The sequence below is a fragment of the Carcharodon carcharias genome, chromosome X, assembly GCF_017639515.1.
Source record: "Carcharodon carcharias isolate sCarCar2 chromosome X, sCarCar2.pri, whole genome shotgun sequence".
Taxonomy (NCBI): Eukaryota; Metazoa; Chordata; class Chondrichthyes; order Lamniformes; family Lamnidae; genus Carcharodon; species Carcharodon carcharias.
Genome location: NC_054507.1, coordinates 7,163,691 through 7,182,978, shown reverse-complemented (window position 1 = coordinate 7,182,978; position 19,288 = coordinate 7,163,691). Strand labels below are relative to the sequence as shown.

Sequence of the window (19,288 nt, the reverse complement as noted above, 5' to 3'; positions counted from 1 at the left end):
AAATGGGCTGTCCCTGTGTTGAAATTTCTATAATCACTGAGCATTCCAACAATATGCATTCCAAAGATAATATTTCTACCCCGCCAAATCCAAGAGTCCAGGTGGCCTATTATCTGCATCCAAGAGGAATCAGAGGAGGAATTTGAACTTAACCCACTCAGTAGGAAACTGTTGAGATGAGATTGGATACCTGTTCTCTGCACCGCCCCTCCCCCCACCCCCAACCCCGATTTTACTGTGTATTGAAGTCCATGGAAAGCAAACGGGTGGTCAGTCTGATGCTGCCAGTTTCCCGCCGTGTGGGTGAGGTTAAAATTACCCTCCAAATCTAACTCTGATGCCATGTTTCTCTCACCCTAAACTCAACCTGAAGGAGACAACAGCAGGAAAGTGATAGGCCTCAGGGGAGGGCTGGGTGAGAAGAGTTACTTATCTCAGGAAGCTCCCCTCTTAACTGCCCAGCCAGAATCAAGCGTTTCCAACTTATCTCAAATTTCACTTCAATTTTTAATGTAATCTTTTCAAATCTAGAACAGAGACATTAGCAGACTATAGCACACAATATTAACACTTAGCTACCTGGAAGCACAAAAAGGACTCCAAACTCCTCGTCATGGGGCCGTAACTGAGAGCAGATTATCATGGAGCTTCCTTTTGGGTGGAATTTTGAGCGGAAGTTAATAGTTCCGACAAGGCCTAAATTATTATTCTTCTCAACAGTGTCCATGCCATTGAGCGACGAGCTCTCCCAGAATTCTTCAATGGAAAAAACAAATCCAAAACCCCGGAGATGTGAGTATTTACTTACAGATAAGTCATCAATTTCTGTAAAGAATAGTAAATATCAGATTGGTTCCCAGGAGCACAACACATTGGAAGACTTTAGTTTGAGTTGTGGCTCTTGAAAGGAGTCAGATGATGTACCAACATAAGTATTCCCAATTCAGGATGTCAACTCGTGGCATTCATTAAATTATGACTGGCAGAAGCCCGTCACTTCTGAATTGGCAGGTATGGGGATCATCTTAAAAGAACCTTGATGACCAGTTTCACATTCCTTAGTTGTGGCCAATGGTTCATTCCCACACAGATCACCAGTCATTTATATATATTAAAAAACTACCCTGCAGCCAAGGCATGTGAGGGGGAGGCATTGAAAAAGTTGCTGTCTTTAAGAGTGCACCACATCCACTAAACACAGCTGGCTCCTTTAAAGGATTCATAGAGAATCAAATGTGTTACAATCCCCATAGAGACTGATAACGTTTAAAAAGAGATGAATTTCCCTAACGACTAATGGAAATCACCAAAGGACAATATTTCACATTTTAAGACTTTTACTGTAACAAACCAAAATGAACATAGAACTAAAGAAAAGGCACTGCTATTTAAATTAACTAGTGCAATCAACTTACACCTTACAACCCCTTCACTGTACACTGGACTTCTGGCAGACGTGTAGCACTACAAGAACAAGTCCAAAGTTCCTCCTGGCTCTCCAGCAAGCTCACTTCACCCTGCTGCGCTAGGTTGAAATTTCCAGTGTCCTTCGAAAGTCATTCCACTCAGCCTGAGTCTTCTGGATTTGACTTGCACCAGCAAGGCCCACCTCGGTGACTCCTTGTTCCTTAAATGTCCAAAAGTCCTGGCGGTTCTGCCCCGTTCCTTTTGAACAGAAATCCCGCTCTCAGAAGCATCCTGCCTGTTTATTAACGCAAAACAGCCCTCCTCTACCCCATACAGCAGTATCTGCTTTGTCTCTCTCCCTGTGTCTCACAAAACAGCTGTCCCTTTACCGTGAGTTACTGTGTGCAAGTGTGAAAACTGTCATTTGATTTCAATAGGTTTCTGTGTCAGTTTCATCTCCATAGCAGCCAGACCACATAGGCATGTCTCTGAGCTGGGGTGCTTCCGAATTCCCAATTAAGTTAACCTTAAGTTAAAGGAAACATTTTAAAACATAACCATCTTGTAAAGTCCAGTGTTCGTAACAAATGGCAAGTACTAGTTGCTGGGCTATCTCAGGATGCAGCATAGGAAGGTGGTCCATTACTAACACTTTGTCTCCCGTGTTAGTCACATAAATCAGAAACAGTAGTGTAGTGGTTATGCTATTTACCGATCAACATATTTCAAATCCTACTGTGACCGGTTATAAAATTGAACTCAACAAATCTGGTAATCTGTGGGCTGGCACCATAAGAATGACCATGAAAGCAGCCTAATAGGCATCATATGCCAACCAGTTCATTAATGTCTTAGATGGAAGAGAGCCTACCACCATTATCCGTTCTGACCAACATGTGACACTAGGCCCACACTGAGGTTGACTCTTAATACCCTCAGAAGTAATCTAGCAAGCCATTCAGTTGTAAAACAATCCTTGGGAACTTACAGCAGTTCCTGGAGAAGGCCCACCATTGGGGGAGATAGGGATGGACAATAAATGTGGTCAGCGACAACCACATTCCAAAAACAAATTTTTGAGACTCCCATGCAGTCCTTAATGAGGTGTAGCAGACTGTCATCTCGCTTATTCTTCCCGCTGAGGAACCCCAGATTAGACAGTTACAGAAGCACACAGTATGCTGTCACCAATGGGAAGCATCAGAGCGAGAAACAGTAATAGCACATACAGTATATACAGCAATAGTGAGAAAACAAAATAGTTCTAAATTTTGTCCTGTCATAGAGACTTTCAGGTTCAGTGGAGTCACTCACCCCTGTAAGTAGATCCCATGTTCTCAATGTGCCAGTGTTGACTCATACTGCCTAATATCTAACTATGCAGTAACACAACCACCTAGCAGTATACTAATAGTATCCCACTGTGACCTTAACTTAATATCTGTGTTTTTCACATGTATGCCTCTGACCTTTCCAAAGGCGGATTGAGAAAATACTTAGTAAGATGAGACTATACATGAATCATTAGGGTGCTTTATTTCACAACAAGTGAACATACAGAACAACAGTCATGATCACACTCACTTAATCCGATCAGTACAATGTGTAATAATACATAATAGTGAACATGCTGTTCTTCTACTTGACTTAAACTAAATAGCTTCCTCTATTCTTCTGTGCCTGGCCAGAGTTTGCCCTCATAGTTTCCTGTTTAAAGCTTGACTGACTTTGCAGCCTTTGCTGGACCTGATTGCCTGTGTCTCTGCCATTAGCTTTTACATCCCAGTGTTCACAATCTGAGGGGTGGCCATTGCCAGACCCCCTTTGCTGAGCCTCTGGGACTAGGAACCTTCTCACTTGATTGGTGTGAGGTGTTTACTGATTACCAAGACAGGCTTTAACGCTTTTTTTTACCGTCTTCGGAAGAACGATTCCAGTGTCCAGTCTATCAGCATATGAACCACCTTTTATCTTAGTGCTTTGATTTTGAACGTATGTAAAAATACAATCCTTAAATGCAGCTGTTTTTCCGAATCCTTTCTGTTGATAAATGGTCCAAATATTTCAAAATTTGGCAGACACTTTTAAGAAGAAGCTTCCCACATGAGTAAACCTCGGCAGTACTTATTTTAAGTGCACACACATCTCAGAAGAAGTGACCAGGCAAACTGACATCAGTGTGGGACCAACTTGTACGGGGCTGACTGTATTTAGGACCTCCACTGAGGATCACTCGCATTTATCACAAGGCCTTCAAAAAGGGAAAACCAGGTTCAGAAATATGTTGGAGGGACACGCTTTGAATTAAATTCAGGGTTTGTAAATTGGCAAGCAAGAAACTTGAATTTGTGTATCACCTTTCACACTCCGAGGATATTTCCAAGTGCTTTACAGTGGCCGCCAATTTTTTGTAGCCAACTCCTACAAACAGCAATCAGATAAGTGACCAACTCATCTGCTTTTGGAGGATAAATGTTGGTCAAGTAGCCTGTTCTTGGAATCGTGTCATGGGATCTTTTGCTTCCACTTAGGCAGGTAGATAGGCTTTTAACATCTCATTCAAAAGGCAGCACCTCTGACAATGCAGTGCTGTACTGGACCATCAGATTATGAACTGTGAACCCACTATCATCTGACTCAGAGGCAAGAGGACTGCCATTGAGCCATGGCTGACAAGCAGACACATTCCTTTACCTGGGCTAGCTAGCAGCAAATGGAGCTCCAGATGGAGAAATAAAAATAGGAAGCACGTATACCCCATGGGTGGGTTAGAACTGGCCAAGGAGGAAGGTGAGAAAGATCCAAGGGGGTTAGTTGACTCATTTCTCACCTTGGCCTAACAGTGTGAGAGGCCAGTACACAAAGTGATGAGGATACATCACAAAATCAATTCATGCTGTACAGTGGCCTGGTTAAGCTGAACATACAGTTCTGGGAACAGTCTGATCAATCCAGGCTCTTGAAGTCTTGTAAAGTCTCTTAACAGTGACATTTTGGCAAAAATTGATACTTCAACCATCTTTTTAATCCCATTCTTCCCCAGTTACCTTGCCTATCGTAATTTCATGATTGACACGTACCGTCTGAATCCACAGGAGTACCTCACATCAACAGCATGCCGTCGGAATCTAGCAGGGGATGTCTGTGCAATAATGAGGTATGTAATAGAAAAGAATTGTTAAAATCCACTTAAACAAACTTTATAACTCCTTAATTTATTTTTTTCTGAAAATTGCTTTGAAGAACTTAACTAAGACAGCTCAGAAACATGTTCTACTGTCCATATTGCAAAGTGCAGAGAGTGGTACGGAGGTCAGTGGTTTTAAACCTTTTTGAAAGCCAGGTACATGGGTTACAGCTAGGGCTTAATGCGTGCACCCACTGGGAACTCATCTTGCTGATGCCTCCCATCGCTGATCCCTTGGACTCTGCCAGCAGATTAGCAATTGCAACCTGTCTCTGCAATTCCCTCCAGAATGTCCATTCACTTGTGAACAAGCAGCTTGCTTTCCATGACCTTATGGATGATTGCATTACCTTGCCTTGACAGAAATATATTTTATGCATGGCGACACTTTGTCCCTTACTGAAGCCTCTCTGTCTGAATACACTTTCCACCATCTATCCCACCCAAATTGCTGTTGTGACGGTGTTGCCCTCATCACCAAATCTCACTGTGGTTCCTTCCCCAATTCCAGTGGTACTTTCTCTTCCTTGAGCACCTTGACCCACTCTTCATGCATCACTTTTAAAATCCTCATTCTCTACTCCATCAAGTACTCCCCCAAGCTTCTTTCCAGATATCTTCCTTCCTTTCCTACTTTGGTGACTTCAATCTTCATTTCAACTCCCCTGTCCCTTTCTTCTCTGAGTTCATGGCCCTCCTATCCTCCCTTAGTTTCTCATTCCATTTAAAATCTCCTATCCATATTCACAGACATCCCCTTGACCTCGTCATCTCCCATGGGCTCCCTAGTCCCATTGTCTCTGACCATTTCCCTCTATCCTTCATTGCCCTCATCATCTGACCCTCTTCTAACCCCACTTCCTTCTGCATCCACCCCTGGGGAAAAACTCCTTCCCCCTCTCCTCCTGCCCTCCAGAGTCAGTTAGAATTGCAATCTCTAATCACAACTGTCTAGTCTTTGGTCTTCCATTCAGCACAATATTTCCGCAGCTATTTATCTTCTCAACCATTGTTTCATCTCTGCCTTTGATACCCTTGTTCCCAGCAAAACCCTTACTCTCATTCCTCCTGGTATGGCCCTGTCTTCACTCCCTTAAGTCCAAGGATCACAGTTTTTGTGTCAACTTTTCCCATGATAAATTCCCATGTTCACATTTATTATGGGTTATGCCTACATATGTTAGGCCAGGACAAAGCAGCCCGCTTGATTGGCACCCCATCCACAAACATTCACTCCCTCCACCACCGATGCACAGTAGCAGCATCTACAAGATGCATGGCAGCAACTCACCAAGGCTCCTTCGACAGCACCTTCCAAACCCACGACCTCTGCCATCTAGAAGGACAAGGGCAGCAGACACATGGGAACACCACCACCTGGAAGTTCCCCTCCAAGTCACTCACCATCCTGACTTGGAAATATATCGCCGTTCCTTCACTGTTGTTGGGATAAAATCCTGGAACTCCCTCCCTAATAGCACTGTGGGTGTACCTACACCACATGGACTGCAGCGGCTCAAGGGCAGTTAGGGATAGGCAATAAATGCTGGTCTAGCCAGCGACACCCACACTCTGTAAATGATTTTTTAAAAATGTTAATTGCTATGATTGAGCCATTTGGCCATTCAGTTCCCACAAAATTGCTTCTGAAGTTGTTCACCCAACATTTTTGTTCCTCAGTAACTGACATTTCTAATGTGCCAAATAAGTATATAATCAAAATTTGAAATTGCATATTACAAATCTCATGATGAGGATGAAATTAATGAATTGAATTGTCTTTTTAATGCTTTGTTAAAGTTTTTCCCTGAAGGCCTCTGTCTCTCCCAGGAGCATGGGTTAATTCAGTGTTCAGACAAACATTTGAATTTTGAAGCCAACTAATTGTCTCATCTGTTGTCACTTAGAAAAGAGCAGCGCAAATCATTTTAGCCTGTGAGATAAAGGTTTGACTGTCCAGCACCTGTAAGGCAGAGGAGAAAAAGAGAAATGTAGTGGGAAATTCGGGATAGAGGGAAGCATGAGTGACAGGGGGAGGGAACGAGAAGTACGTTGCTGAGATTCCACATGGTAAGTTGAAGAATATGATCCCTATTGACTGTCTTTGGTTTTTTTTAATGCTGCTGTATTTAAATCAATTAAAATATGTTTCACACCTTCAAACAATGAATCGGCAAAACACAGGTGAGATAGTCAGTTAGCTTCATAATAAAGTTTTGTTTTATTGAAATGGAACTATTACTTCCTTTCAGTTTAAAGCGATTTCTGACATTCATTCAACACAGCACAAGAGTGAGAACTGGGGTCACTTGTTATTTGCATACATATGTTGATAGTCAGGCTGCTTTACTTCAAAAGCATAAACTTTGCCTCATTAAAGCTTACAAACTTTGTTCTCGTTTTCAACATATTTTAAAATAAAACTGCTGTTAGAAAGCAGTGGCAAATACTTGATCCATATAACTGACTGGTACTGATGCATCATGCGAAATTGGATACACCTCACGTCCTCAAACTGCTTAATCCAGATTTAACTGAGTATCTCAGCTCGGGACAGAAATGTCAAACCTAAGCCCAGACCTTTGATGAGATATTAAGAAAAAAAAAAACACCAAGGGCAACTCAGTGGATTAATTTGATCACATTCTGAAGTGGAAATTATTAGCTTTAATTTTCAGTGATTTGTGGGAAAACAGCTCATGGCCAAGACGTGCAATTTCATAGTGATGGTTTGTGTAAATGATTTCCATTCTCAGAATTTATAATGTCATAAAATTGACATAAAAGCGCGATCAAAAACATAGCAATGAGAAGTAACATTTTGTAGATTGGAAGTGTGTGCAGATGTATGCTTTTTAATACATTGTATAGATTGATATTCAAAACAGTGACATGCAGCTATCTTCAGCCAGAAGTGCCGAGTGGATGATCCATCTCAGCCTCCTCCGGAGGTTCCCAGCAACACGGGTGCCAGTCTTCAGCCAATGCGATTCACTCCACATGATATCAAGTGTGGATGTCACGAGTGCACTGGATACTGCAAAGGCTATGGACCCTGACAACATCCCGGCAGTAATTCTGAACACTTGTGTTTCAGAACTTGCTGCACCCCTCGCCTAGCTGTTCCAGTACAGCTACAACACTGACATCTACCCAACAATGTGAATAATTGCCCAGGTATGTCCTGCACACAAAAAGCAGGACAAATCCAACCCGGCCAATTACCGCCCCATCAGTCTACTCTCCATCATCAGTAAAATGATGGAAGGGGTCATCAACAGTGCTATCAAGCGGCATTTACTCAGCCCACTGACACTCAGTTTGGGTTCCGCCAGAGTCACTCAACTCTTGACCTCATTACAGCCTTGGTCCAAACATGGACAAAAGAGCTGAACTCCAGAGGTGAGGTGAGAGTGACTGCCCTTGACACCAAGGCAGCAGTTGACCGAGTGTGGTATCAAGGAGCCCTAGCAAAACTGGAGTCAATGGGAATGAGTTGGAAAGCTCTCCACTGGTTGGAGTCATACCTAGCACAAAGGAAGATGGTTGTGGTTGTTGGAGGTCAATCATCTCAGCACCAGGACATCACAGCAGGAGTTCCTCAGGGTAGTGTCCTAGGCCCAACCATCTTCAGCTACTTCATCAATGACCTTCCTTCCATCATAAGGTCAGAAGTGGGGATGTTCGCTGATGATTGCACAATGTTCAGCACCATTCGCAACTCCTCAGATACTGAAGCAGTCCATGTCCAAATGCAGCAGGACCTGGACAATATCCAGGCTTGGGCTGAAAAGTGGCAAGTAACATTCGCACCACACAAGTGCCAGGCAATGACCATCTCCAGCAAGAGAGAATCTAACCATCGCTCCTTGACATTCGATGGCATTACCATCACTGAATTCTCCCACCATCAACCTCATGATGGTGACCATTGACCAGAAACTGAACTGCAATAGCCATATAAATACTGTGGCTACAAGAGCAGGTCAGAGGCTGGGAATCCTGCAGTGAGTAACTCACCTCCTGACTCCCCAAAGCCTGTCCACCATCTACAAGGCACAAGTCAGGAGTGTGATGGAATACTCCCCACTTGCCTGGATGAGTGCAGCTCCAACAACACTCAAGAAGCTCGACACCATCCAGGGCAAAGCAGCCCCACTTGACCGGTACCCCATCCACACATTAAACATTCACTCCCTCCACCACCGTCACACAGCAGCAGTGTGTACCATCTACAAGATGCACTGCAGCAACTCGCTGGGTCGAAATCCTGGAACTCCTTCCCTGACAGCACTCTGGGTGTACCTACACCACACGGGACTGCCTTCTCAAGGGCAATTAGGGATGGGCATGTTAACCTGCACAGCCTGTATTTTCTTTCCAGTAATTCTCTCTCAGACTCAGTTGTACGTCAACCTCAATCAAGATGTTTGCTTCCTTCATTTCAGATGTTTGCTTTGCTTTGAATTCGATCCATGTTTGTGGTTGCACAGAGGGGCACAATAAGTTAATATTTAGTTCCTGTTTTCTTGTGACATTTCTTGGTTGTTACAGGGTGCACGCTTTTCTCGAGCAATGGGGACTCATTAATTACCAGGTGGATGCAGAAAGCCGACCGACACCCATGGGTCCTCCCCCAACATCGCATTTCCATGTGCTCGCTGACACACCTTCTGGCCTGGTACCTCTTCAGCCCAAAGCTCCACAGGTTTGTTTCACAAGTTACTCTATATGCAGCAAAGTCTCTTTGGCATATAAACTGACAGGTGAATTCTCTGAATAGTACACGTTCCATTAGTACTGTATTACATTAATGATGCAGAAAGAGCCAGATTATAATTTGAGGCCCAAGTGTCTATAGCACCCCCTGCTGGCAGTTTTCTTAATGGGATTGGCAACAGGTCAAAGTGCAGTTATATTACAGGAGAGCTTTATTTTTAAAAAAAAAACGAGGCTAATGAAACTTGTTGCGACTTGCACTAACATATTCAACTTTTGACAGGCGTCTGCATCCCAGCAAATGCTTAATTTTCCCGATAAGAGCAAAGAAAAGGCAGCAGACATGCAGAACTTCGGATTGCGTACTGATATGTACGCTAAGAAAAACGTTCCTTCTAAGGTAAGGCAGGGTTTCAGGCATGACTCGAGGCTAATGGCTTCATAGGTTATAACCATCTGCGACATGATAAACTTGATATGCAAAAGGGGTGGAAAGATTTCCAGGTTAAGTGGGGCTATATCTATTCATAGTGTGGTCACATTCCCAAAACAGGCATTATTTTTCTTTCAAATGAATTGAATTGGTCATTCAGTTTGGTCTCATTTGATGGAAGCACCCTCTGGATAGGGACTTAGCAAAAGATTGCTTTCTGTGCTCTTTATAAAGAATGGGCATTGTGTCTGGAGTCTGTGTGGAGTAATTTCAGTGTTCTCTCCCATGGCATGATTCATAGAATCATGCAAGTTACTGCTCAGATAGAAGCCATTCGGCCCATCATGACTCCACCTTTTGGTCGAGGAGCTGGAGTCCAGGTCTTAGCCAACATTTCTCTCTCATGCAGCCCTGCCAAAAATAGACCACTGTTTGTGGGATCTTTCTGTGTAGCAAAATAGGTGCTACATTCACCTTCATAACATCAGTGACTTCAAAGTACCTCATCATTGTGAATTGCTTTAGGCTGTATTAGTGATGCTGGACTGTTATCATTCCCCCCAGGAAGGCATTGCTGTGATTTCACCTCTACTTTCTTCTCCCCCAGAGTAAAGCAGCTGCTAGTGCTACCCGAGAGTGGACGGAGCAGGAGACACTTTTACTGCTGGAGGTAAGAACGTGCGATTCTAATTCCAGGCAGGCTGTACAAGCTAACCCAAAAGCCAGTAAAATCAGGCCACAAAGCACTAATGCCTGAATGACATTCCGTGTCCCCTCACTTTGTGGCTTTTGGCTTTGGCTGCTTGCCCCTCACCCACCAGTTAATGGTGACATCAGCCCTCCCACTCTTGTTTGGCTAATATATAGAAACTTCTCAGCAAAAAGACATTCAAGGTCCACCTAGTTTGTCTTGTGCCATCCATCCTGTTAGTCACAGAGTACAATGTTAATGAGGTTGTTGACTTATCATAGCAAACCAGTCTTCTATCGCTTAGTCTACATCTGACCCAGACATAAGGTGAGGGAACCCCAGCGTGGTGGAGAACTTTGAGAACCATAGGTCCAAAATCACCACTTCCTCCCAAGCATGGTACAATCTCTATGTCATGTCTCAAACTCCCCATGCACTGTATCTCAAACTATGTGATGTTGGGATGCTAATGCTGGCACTCTCCTCTCTACTCCACCTCAAATCAACATTCCCATGTTGGTGTGACTTGCCCTTCAGTTTTGCTGCTGATGCTGTGAAAGTGCCTGATTTCTGCTCAACCTACAGCTGTACACAAGTCGTGCAAGGTCCGCTTATTTGCATAATGTTCTGGTGTTCCAAGCCATGGATGACAGTAACATACTGTTGGGTGCTCAAACTACTCATTGTGTGCTAGAAACCTACCATGTATTGATGATGAGGATCACGCATTTTGTTTTATTTTGGTTAACTGTGCAGAATTTATTCATTTTCTAACATGGGCTTGAGGAGGGTGTAGGGGCAGGGCAAACTTTAATTCTCTAAATTCCCTGCCATGTTAGACTGGTCAGTTTTGGCCGGATACTATGGAGACTGGCCGGTCATCACAACTAAAGATTGAAAAGATTTTGGGGGAACAGGAATTAACACCTGCAGCAAGTGGACAAGGAGTGTGTTTTGTTTGACAGAATTTATTTGTGTCCAATAACTTATAGATGGTCATAGGATTGCAAAATACCTTTGACCAAAGGAATGATCTTTATATTTAGCATAAAAACAGAAGAAATAAGATCAGGAAGAGGCCATTCACCCCCTCGAGCCTGCTCCACCATTCAATTACATCATGCCTTAACTCCAATTTCCTGCCTTTCGCCATAACCCTTGACTCCCTTGTAGATCAAAAATCTATCAAACTCAGCCTTGAATATATTCAGTGAGCCGGCCTCCACCCTCTGAGACAAGAAATTCCTCCTCATTACTGTCTTAAATGGGAGGCCTCTTATTTTTAAACTGTGGCCCCTCTGTTATCATGGGCTTGCCTCTGGATGCATTAGCTTCTTACGCTAGAAGAAATCTTGCTGGAGCCAATGGCCTTTGTTCAAAAAACATTTATTTACATGCTAACTATTTACAAATAAGACCAACATATAGTTAGAGCTGCTCTCTGAGATGCTACCTCAGTCATATCTTCTCTCAGTGAGTGACATCACTCCTTTTGCACATTCCTATTGCTATTATTAGAGTTAACCCTTTACTCTGCCTCTCTCCTTAAGTTCACTCTTCCCACCAACTGTTAACCTTTATTTATTCGTTCATGGGATGTGGGCGTCACTGGCTAGGCCAGTATTTATTGCCCATCCCTAACTGCCCTGTTCAGAGGGAGTTTAAGAGTCAACCACAGGTAGGCCAGACCAGATAAGCGCAGCAGATCTCCTTCCCTATAGGACGTATAGGACGAAACCATCGGCAATGGTTTCATGGTCATCATCAGACTTCTAATTCTAGATTTTTATTGAATTCAAATTTCACCATCTGCCATGGTGGGATTTGAACCTGGGTCCCCAGAGAGTTACCCTGAGTCTTCTGGATTACTAGTCCAGTGACAATACCACTATGCTACCACCTTCCCCCATGCACTATTTACAGTTTCTATCCAAATCCTATTCCCACCCCCCAGCCAACCTGTAAGTCACTTTTGCCAAAGGTGTCAATCCCCAACAGTGTTCTCGGCTCCCCTGTGGGACATATGTGTTCCCTTACCTTTGGCTTGGAAGGTAAACACATTGATGGAATGATGACCTGTTTGTAAAGGCAGTGACGACCAATCAAGGAAAAACTGATTCAAGGGAGAACCCTCCAAGACTCCCAAGGAAGGCAACAAGCTGAAATTCTCTCTCTCGTCTTCTTGTGTGTTGCACACTGGGGGCAATTGAAAGCACAGGTTTGACAAAATGAAGCACTTTGGGCTGCTATGAAGAACTTTGAGTTGTATCATTCACCGCCTGCTGTGACGTCAAGAGAAACATTCAATACATGTGTCAGGAATGAATCTGGTAGACGAAAAGAGCAACACAGAACATCCTGAAGACACTGCTGCATACAAGGAAAGGAGGACTTCCCCACTGCTCTTAGGGTAGGGGCTTCACTTTCTGTGGGTTGTGGTATCATTTCTACGCTTGCTTCAGCATGAGGCTGCTCTGTTGCAGACAATGAGATCTTGGAGTCGGCTGGAGAAAGTAGGTTTTCCCCATCATCAATAATAAATAAACTTCAGGGCTGAGATCTATAGGAAGTTCCTGCACAGTACTCTGATTTGCAGACTTGCTTGAAAGTTCAACATCAGTGTTGGTGTTTTTACTACAAGAGTCTCAGTAATAACAGGAAGGCAGCTAATGTCAGGACTTCTTCAGGTAATTGCTCTGTAGCCAACTCTTCCGATACTGTGGCAATTTCTGTAGATGCAGTACAGCATTTATACATTCCTGTATTGCAATATATATTTGCAGTATGTTCTTATGTTCACTTTGGTTGCACCATTTCTAACGTATGAATCCTTCTTTGTGGCTTGGTATTGCTATGTGACTAGCTGGGTTCTTAGTTCAGCATTTTCTTTTAGGTTATTAGACTTCGCAAACTTTTGCTTAATTTTAATATTTTCAAGCTCCATTTGATGCTCGACTTTCAGTTTTTCTAAGGTACTTTTAAGTTGTAGAAGCTCTCTAGATTTGGCCTCTGCTTCTTTACTGAGTGAAAACTTGATTGTTTCCATGGCTTGCTGATGAGATCCAAGTGCAGGCTCTAGCTAATATTTGCACAGATATGTACCTCTGAACTTTCACTACTGGTTTCATTCAGTTTGGAGTTAAGCATCTTATTCTCCCTGGGTAGCTTGTTGCTGGCTGCTTGCAATTGTTGCTGCATGTCATCAGTAGGCCCAGTGGAATAAATAGACAAATTCACCTCTTTATTATTACACAGCCAATGGCAAAGGCTGAGTTGCTCAATTCCCAGAGGGAAACTTGAAACAACGGTCATAACCCATTTCTGCAATTTGTATGTTTCAAGATGCAGGCTTTGAATTCAGTAGTAATAAGACCACCGAGTCTCAAGAGGTTTTTATAAAACTAAATTAAACATTTATTAATATAAGAAAAATTGAAACATAAATACGCCTACAAAATTACTACTAAAGTAACTAGAAAAATCCCCTAATTAATCTCTCAGTTACGCCCCTGTTAAGGCACCAATAAATCTCGTAGATTTAAAGGGGAGAATTTTCTCCCCATCAGGTTGGCACGGTCAGGAGCAGGCATGGTTGCGCGCCGCCATTTTACATGGGCGGGCCAATTAAGGCCCGCCCAGCGTGACATGTTCCCGGAAGCTCTCAGCACTACCTGTGTGGGCCTGGGGTGGAGGGAGAGTCGGGGCCTGCGCTCTTTTGCACATGCACGTGAAAGAGTACAGAAATCTCCCTGAGGCACGGAGCTGCTTCAGGGAGATGAAGTTGTTATAAAGATTGAAAAAATAAAATTACTCAGACGTGCCCCCTCATGTGACAGTGTCACATGAGCTGGGACATGTTTATGAATTTTCATTAAAAATTTTATTTAATTCATAAACCCTTCATGAAACCTCATCCCACCCGTGGATAAGGTTTCATGAAAAATGCGAAGGCCGCCAGGGCTCTTTGCCTGAGGTTGGACGGGCAGCCCTGACAATTACTTTAATTAGTTTGTTAAGTGGCCTTAACAGGCCTTTGACAGTTTGGCAGGCGTGCTGCCAACTCCAGTGCGCGCCCGCCAAACGGAAGACCAGAATGACGCACGGTGATGTCAGGACACACACCCGACGTCCGAGTGCGTCATCTTATGCATCGGCTTGTGGCGCCCCTGCACGTCAACCAGAAGATTCTGCCCAAAAAGACACCTGGAAATGCCCTGGGTCCTTGCTGACAGCAGCTGGAGGCTTCTCACACTTATTGGATCTTAAAATGCCTCTGCCTTACACACAACCTCCTTTCTCCTTTATGCATATCTTTCTCTTTGAATGTAAATTTTCCATTGTATTGCTAGGCTTTTAATTTTACCTCTTCCAACAATATCATCTTTTCATTCCACCAATTTTATTAGTAAACTGAGAAAAAAAAACACATTATTCTAGGTAGGTGCAAGATTTCACTCATTCTTTTGAATGTTTTATTTAAAAATGCAAATTTCCCCCTTGACATCTGTTTCTGAACTTCCCCATGTTTATCCAGTTACCATTTCAGACCTACACTTCTCTATACACCAAAGCCTCAAGACCAGCTGGCTTTAATCCAGTTAAGACACATATACACACACACAGACACAGGCACCACTAAACTCTATTTTAACTTAATTAAATAGTTTCCAAGAACATTCTAGACACTAATCTCTTCATGACAATTAACTGTTTCAACAAAAGGATGGTTTTGCTCAAAAGAGACATCAAAGACTTCACAATCATTGACAGTGGAGTCAGAGTGTAGGAAGGTCCAGGACGTCTTCTTCCAACAGATCATCTGCTTCTGTGACGGCTTTGTTCTCTTGCACTCTTTCCTGAAAGAGCAAGTTAAGGTCTAAAATCTCATCTTGCAGGTGGCCACTGTCATTGTTGGTGCACTCTGTTCCCACTTCTTCCCACTTCCTGTCCCCAAAGAGAAGTGAAATATCCGCAATTTCCTTTCGTGGGAGTGGTGAGGAGAATGTAAAGAGGCTTCAAGAAGATTTAGACAAGTTGAGTGAATGGGCAAATACATGGCAGATGCAGTATAAAGTGGATAAATGTGAGGTTATCCACTTTGGTAGGAAAACCAGAATGGCAGAGTATTATTTAAATGATGAGAGATTGGGAAATGTTGATGTACAAAGGGATCTGGGTGTCCTTGTACACCAATCACCGAAAGCAAGCATGTAGTAGCTACAAGCAATTAAGAGGGCAAATGGTATGCTAGGCTTCATTGCGAGAGCATTTGAGTACAGGAGCAAGGCTGTCTTACTACATTCAACCATTCGTCCATTCGCTAACATTCGCCAACGTTCACCCATTCGCCAACGTTCGCCCATTCGCTAACGTTCGCCCATTCGCTAACGTTCGCCCATTCGCTAACGTTCGCCCATTCGCTAACATTCATCTATTCGGTAACATTTGCCCACGTTTGCCCATTCGCCCACGTTCACCCATTCACTAACATTCGCCATTCACCCACAGTTTACCCATTCGCTAACATTCACCCATTCGCCCACGGTTTACCCATTCGCTAACATTCACCCATTCGCTAACATTCACCCATTCGCTAACATTCACCTATTCGCTAACATTCACCCATTCACTAACATTCGCCCATTCGCTAACATTCACCCATTCGCCCATGGTTTACCCATTCGCTAACATTCACCCATTCGCTAACGTTCACCCATTCGCTAACATTCACCCATTCACTAACATTCGCCCATTCACCCACCGTTTACCCATTCGCTAACATTCACCCATTCGCTAACATTCACCCATTCGCTAACATTCACTCATTCGCTAACATTCACCCATTCACTAACATTCGCCCATTCACCCACCGTTTACCCATTTGCTAACATTCACCCATTTGCTAACATTCACCCATTTGCTAACATCCACCCATTCACCCATTCGCTAACATCCACCCATTCGCTAACATCCACCCATTCGCTAATATCCACCCATTCGCTAATATCCACCCATTCACTAACATCCACCCATTCGCTAATATCCACTCATTCGCTAACATCCACCCATTCGCTAACATCCACCCATTCGCTAACATCCACCCATTCACTAACATCCACCCATTCACCCATTCACTAACATCCACCCATTCACTAACATCCACCCATTCACCCATTCGCTAACATCCACCCATTCGCTAACATCCACCCATTCACCCATTCACTAACATCCACCCATTCACCCATTTCGCTAACATTCACCCATTCACCCATTTCGCTAACATTCACTAACATCCACCCATTCACCCATTCGCTAACATCCACCCATTCACCCATTCGCTAACATCCACCCATTCACCCATTCGCTAACATCCACCCATTCACCCATTCGCTAACATTCACCCATTCGCTAACATCCACCCATTCGCTAACATCCACCCATTCGCTAACATCCACCAATTCGCTAACATTCACCCTTTCGCTAACATCCACCCATTCGCTAACATCCACCCATTCGCTAACATCCACCCATTCGCTAACATTCACCCATTCGCTAACATTCACCCATTCACTAACATTCACCCATTCGCTAACATTCACTCATTCGCTAACATTCACCCATTCGCTCATTCGCTAACATTCACCCATTCACTAACATTCACCCATTCGCCCACGGTTTACCCATACGCTAACATCCACCCATTCGCTAACATTCACCCATTTGCTAACATCCACCCATTCGCTAACATCCACCCATTCGCTAACATCCACCCATTCGCTAACATTCACCCATTCACCCATTCGCTAACATCCACCCATTCACCCACTGTTTACCCATTCGCTAACATCCACCCATTCGCTAACATTCACCCATTCGCTAACATTCACCCATTCGCTAACATTCACCCATTCACCCATTCGCTAACATTCACCCATTCACCCATTCACTAACATCCACCCATTCGCTAACATTCACCCATTCGCTAACATTCACCCATCCACCCATTCACTAGCATCCACCCATTCACTAACATTCACCCATCCACCCATTCACTAACATCCACCCATTCGCTAACATTCACCCATCCACCCATTCGCTAACATTCACCCATTCGCTAACATTCACCCATTCGCTAACATTCACCCATTCGCTAACATTCACTAACATTCACCCATTCACTCACATTCAACCATTCGCTAACATTCACCCATTCGCTAACATTCACCCATTCGCTAACATTCACCCATTCACCCATTCGCTAACATTCACCCATTCACCCATTCACTAACATCCACCCATTCACTAACATTCACCCATCCACCCATTCACTAACATCCACCCATTCGCTAACATTCACCCATCCACCCATTCGCTAACATTCACCCATTCGCTAACATTCACCCATTCGCTAACATTCACCCATTCGCTAACATTCACTAACATTCAACCATTCGCTAACATTCACCCATTCGCTAACATTCACCCATTCGCTAACATTCGCCCATTCGCTAACATTCACCCATTCGCTAACATTCACCATTTGCTAACATTCGCCCAATCACTAACATTCGCCCATTCGCTAACATTCACACATTCACTCATTCGCTAACATTCACCCATTCGCTAACATTCACTCATTCGCTAACATTCACTCACATTCACCCATTCACTAACATCCACCCATTCACTCATTCGCTAACATTCGCCCGTTCGCTAACATTCACCCATTCACTCACATTCACCCATTCACTAACATCCACCCATTCACTCATTCGCTAACATTCACTCACATTCACCCATTCACTAACATCCACCCATTCGCTAACATTCACCCATTCACTCACATCCACCCATTCACTCATTCGCTAACATTCACTCACATTCACCCATTCACTAACATCCACCCATTCGTTAACATTCACCCATTCACTCACATTCACCCATTCACTCATTCGCTAACATTCACCCATTCACTGACATTCACCCATTCACTCATTCGCTAACATTCACTCATTCGCTAACATTCATCCATTCGCTAACATTCACTCAATCGCTAACATTCACCCATTCGCTAACATTCACCCATTCGCTAACATTCACCATTCGCTAACGTTCACCATTCGCTAACATTCACCCATTCACTAACATTCGCCCATTCGCTAACATTCGCCCATTCGCTAACATTCGCCCATTCGCTAACATTCGCCCATTCGCTAACATTCACGCATTCACTCATTCGCTAACATTCACTCACATTCACCCATTCACTAACATTCACGCATTCACTCCTTCGCTAACATTCGCCCATTCGCTAACATTCACCCATTCACTAACATCCACCCATTCACTCATTCGCTAACATTCGCCCATTCGCTAACATCCACCCATTCACTCATTCGCTAACATTCACGCATTCACTCCTTCGCTAACATTCGCCCATTCGCTAACATTCACCCATTCACTAACATCCACCCATTCACTCATTCGCTAACATTCGCCCATTCGCTAACATTCACCCATTCACTCACATTCACCCATTCACTAACATCCACCCATTCACTCATTCGCTAACATTCACCCATTCGCTAACATTCACCCATTCACTCACATTCACCCATTCACTAACATCCACCCATTCACTCATTCGCCCATTCGCTAACATTCAGCCATTCACTAACATTCACCCATTCACTAACATTCACCCATTCACTCATTCGCTAACATTCACCCATTCACTAACATTCACCCATTCACTAACATTCACCCATTCACTAACATTCACTCATTCGCTAACATTCACCCATTCGCTAACATTCACTCATTCGCTAACATTCACCCATTCGCTAACATT

The 19,288-nt window shown here is 43.6% G+C and overlaps 2 protein-coding genes across 4 annotated transcripts in view; one reads left to right on the top strand and one right to left on the bottom strand.

The window, feature by feature from the left end:
- LOC121273201 (insulin-like growth factor-binding protein 5) overlaps positions 1-19,288 on the bottom strand; it is a 633,250-nt gene that overhangs the window by 526,263 nt on the left and 87,699 nt on the right. The window lies entirely within an intron of this gene.
- The window catches only part of smarcc2 (SWI/SNF related, matrix associated, actin dependent regulator of chromatin, subfamily c, member 2), a 129,127-nt gene that overhangs the window by 63,700 nt on the left and 46,139 nt on the right, over positions 1-19,288 (top strand). For all 3 annotated transcript variants that reach the window (XM_041180193.1, XM_041180192.1, XM_041180191.1), the window contains exons 12-16: positions 721-792; positions 4,451-4,564; positions 9,149-9,302; positions 9,597-9,713; positions 10,354-10,416. In XM_041180193.1, the coding sequence (XP_041036127.1) occupies positions 721-792; positions 4,451-4,564; positions 9,149-9,302; positions 9,597-9,713; positions 10,354-10,416 (520 nt within the window). The remainder of the gene's footprint in view (positions 1-720; positions 793-4,450; positions 4,565-9,148; positions 9,303-9,596; positions 9,714-10,353; positions 10,417-19,288) is intronic.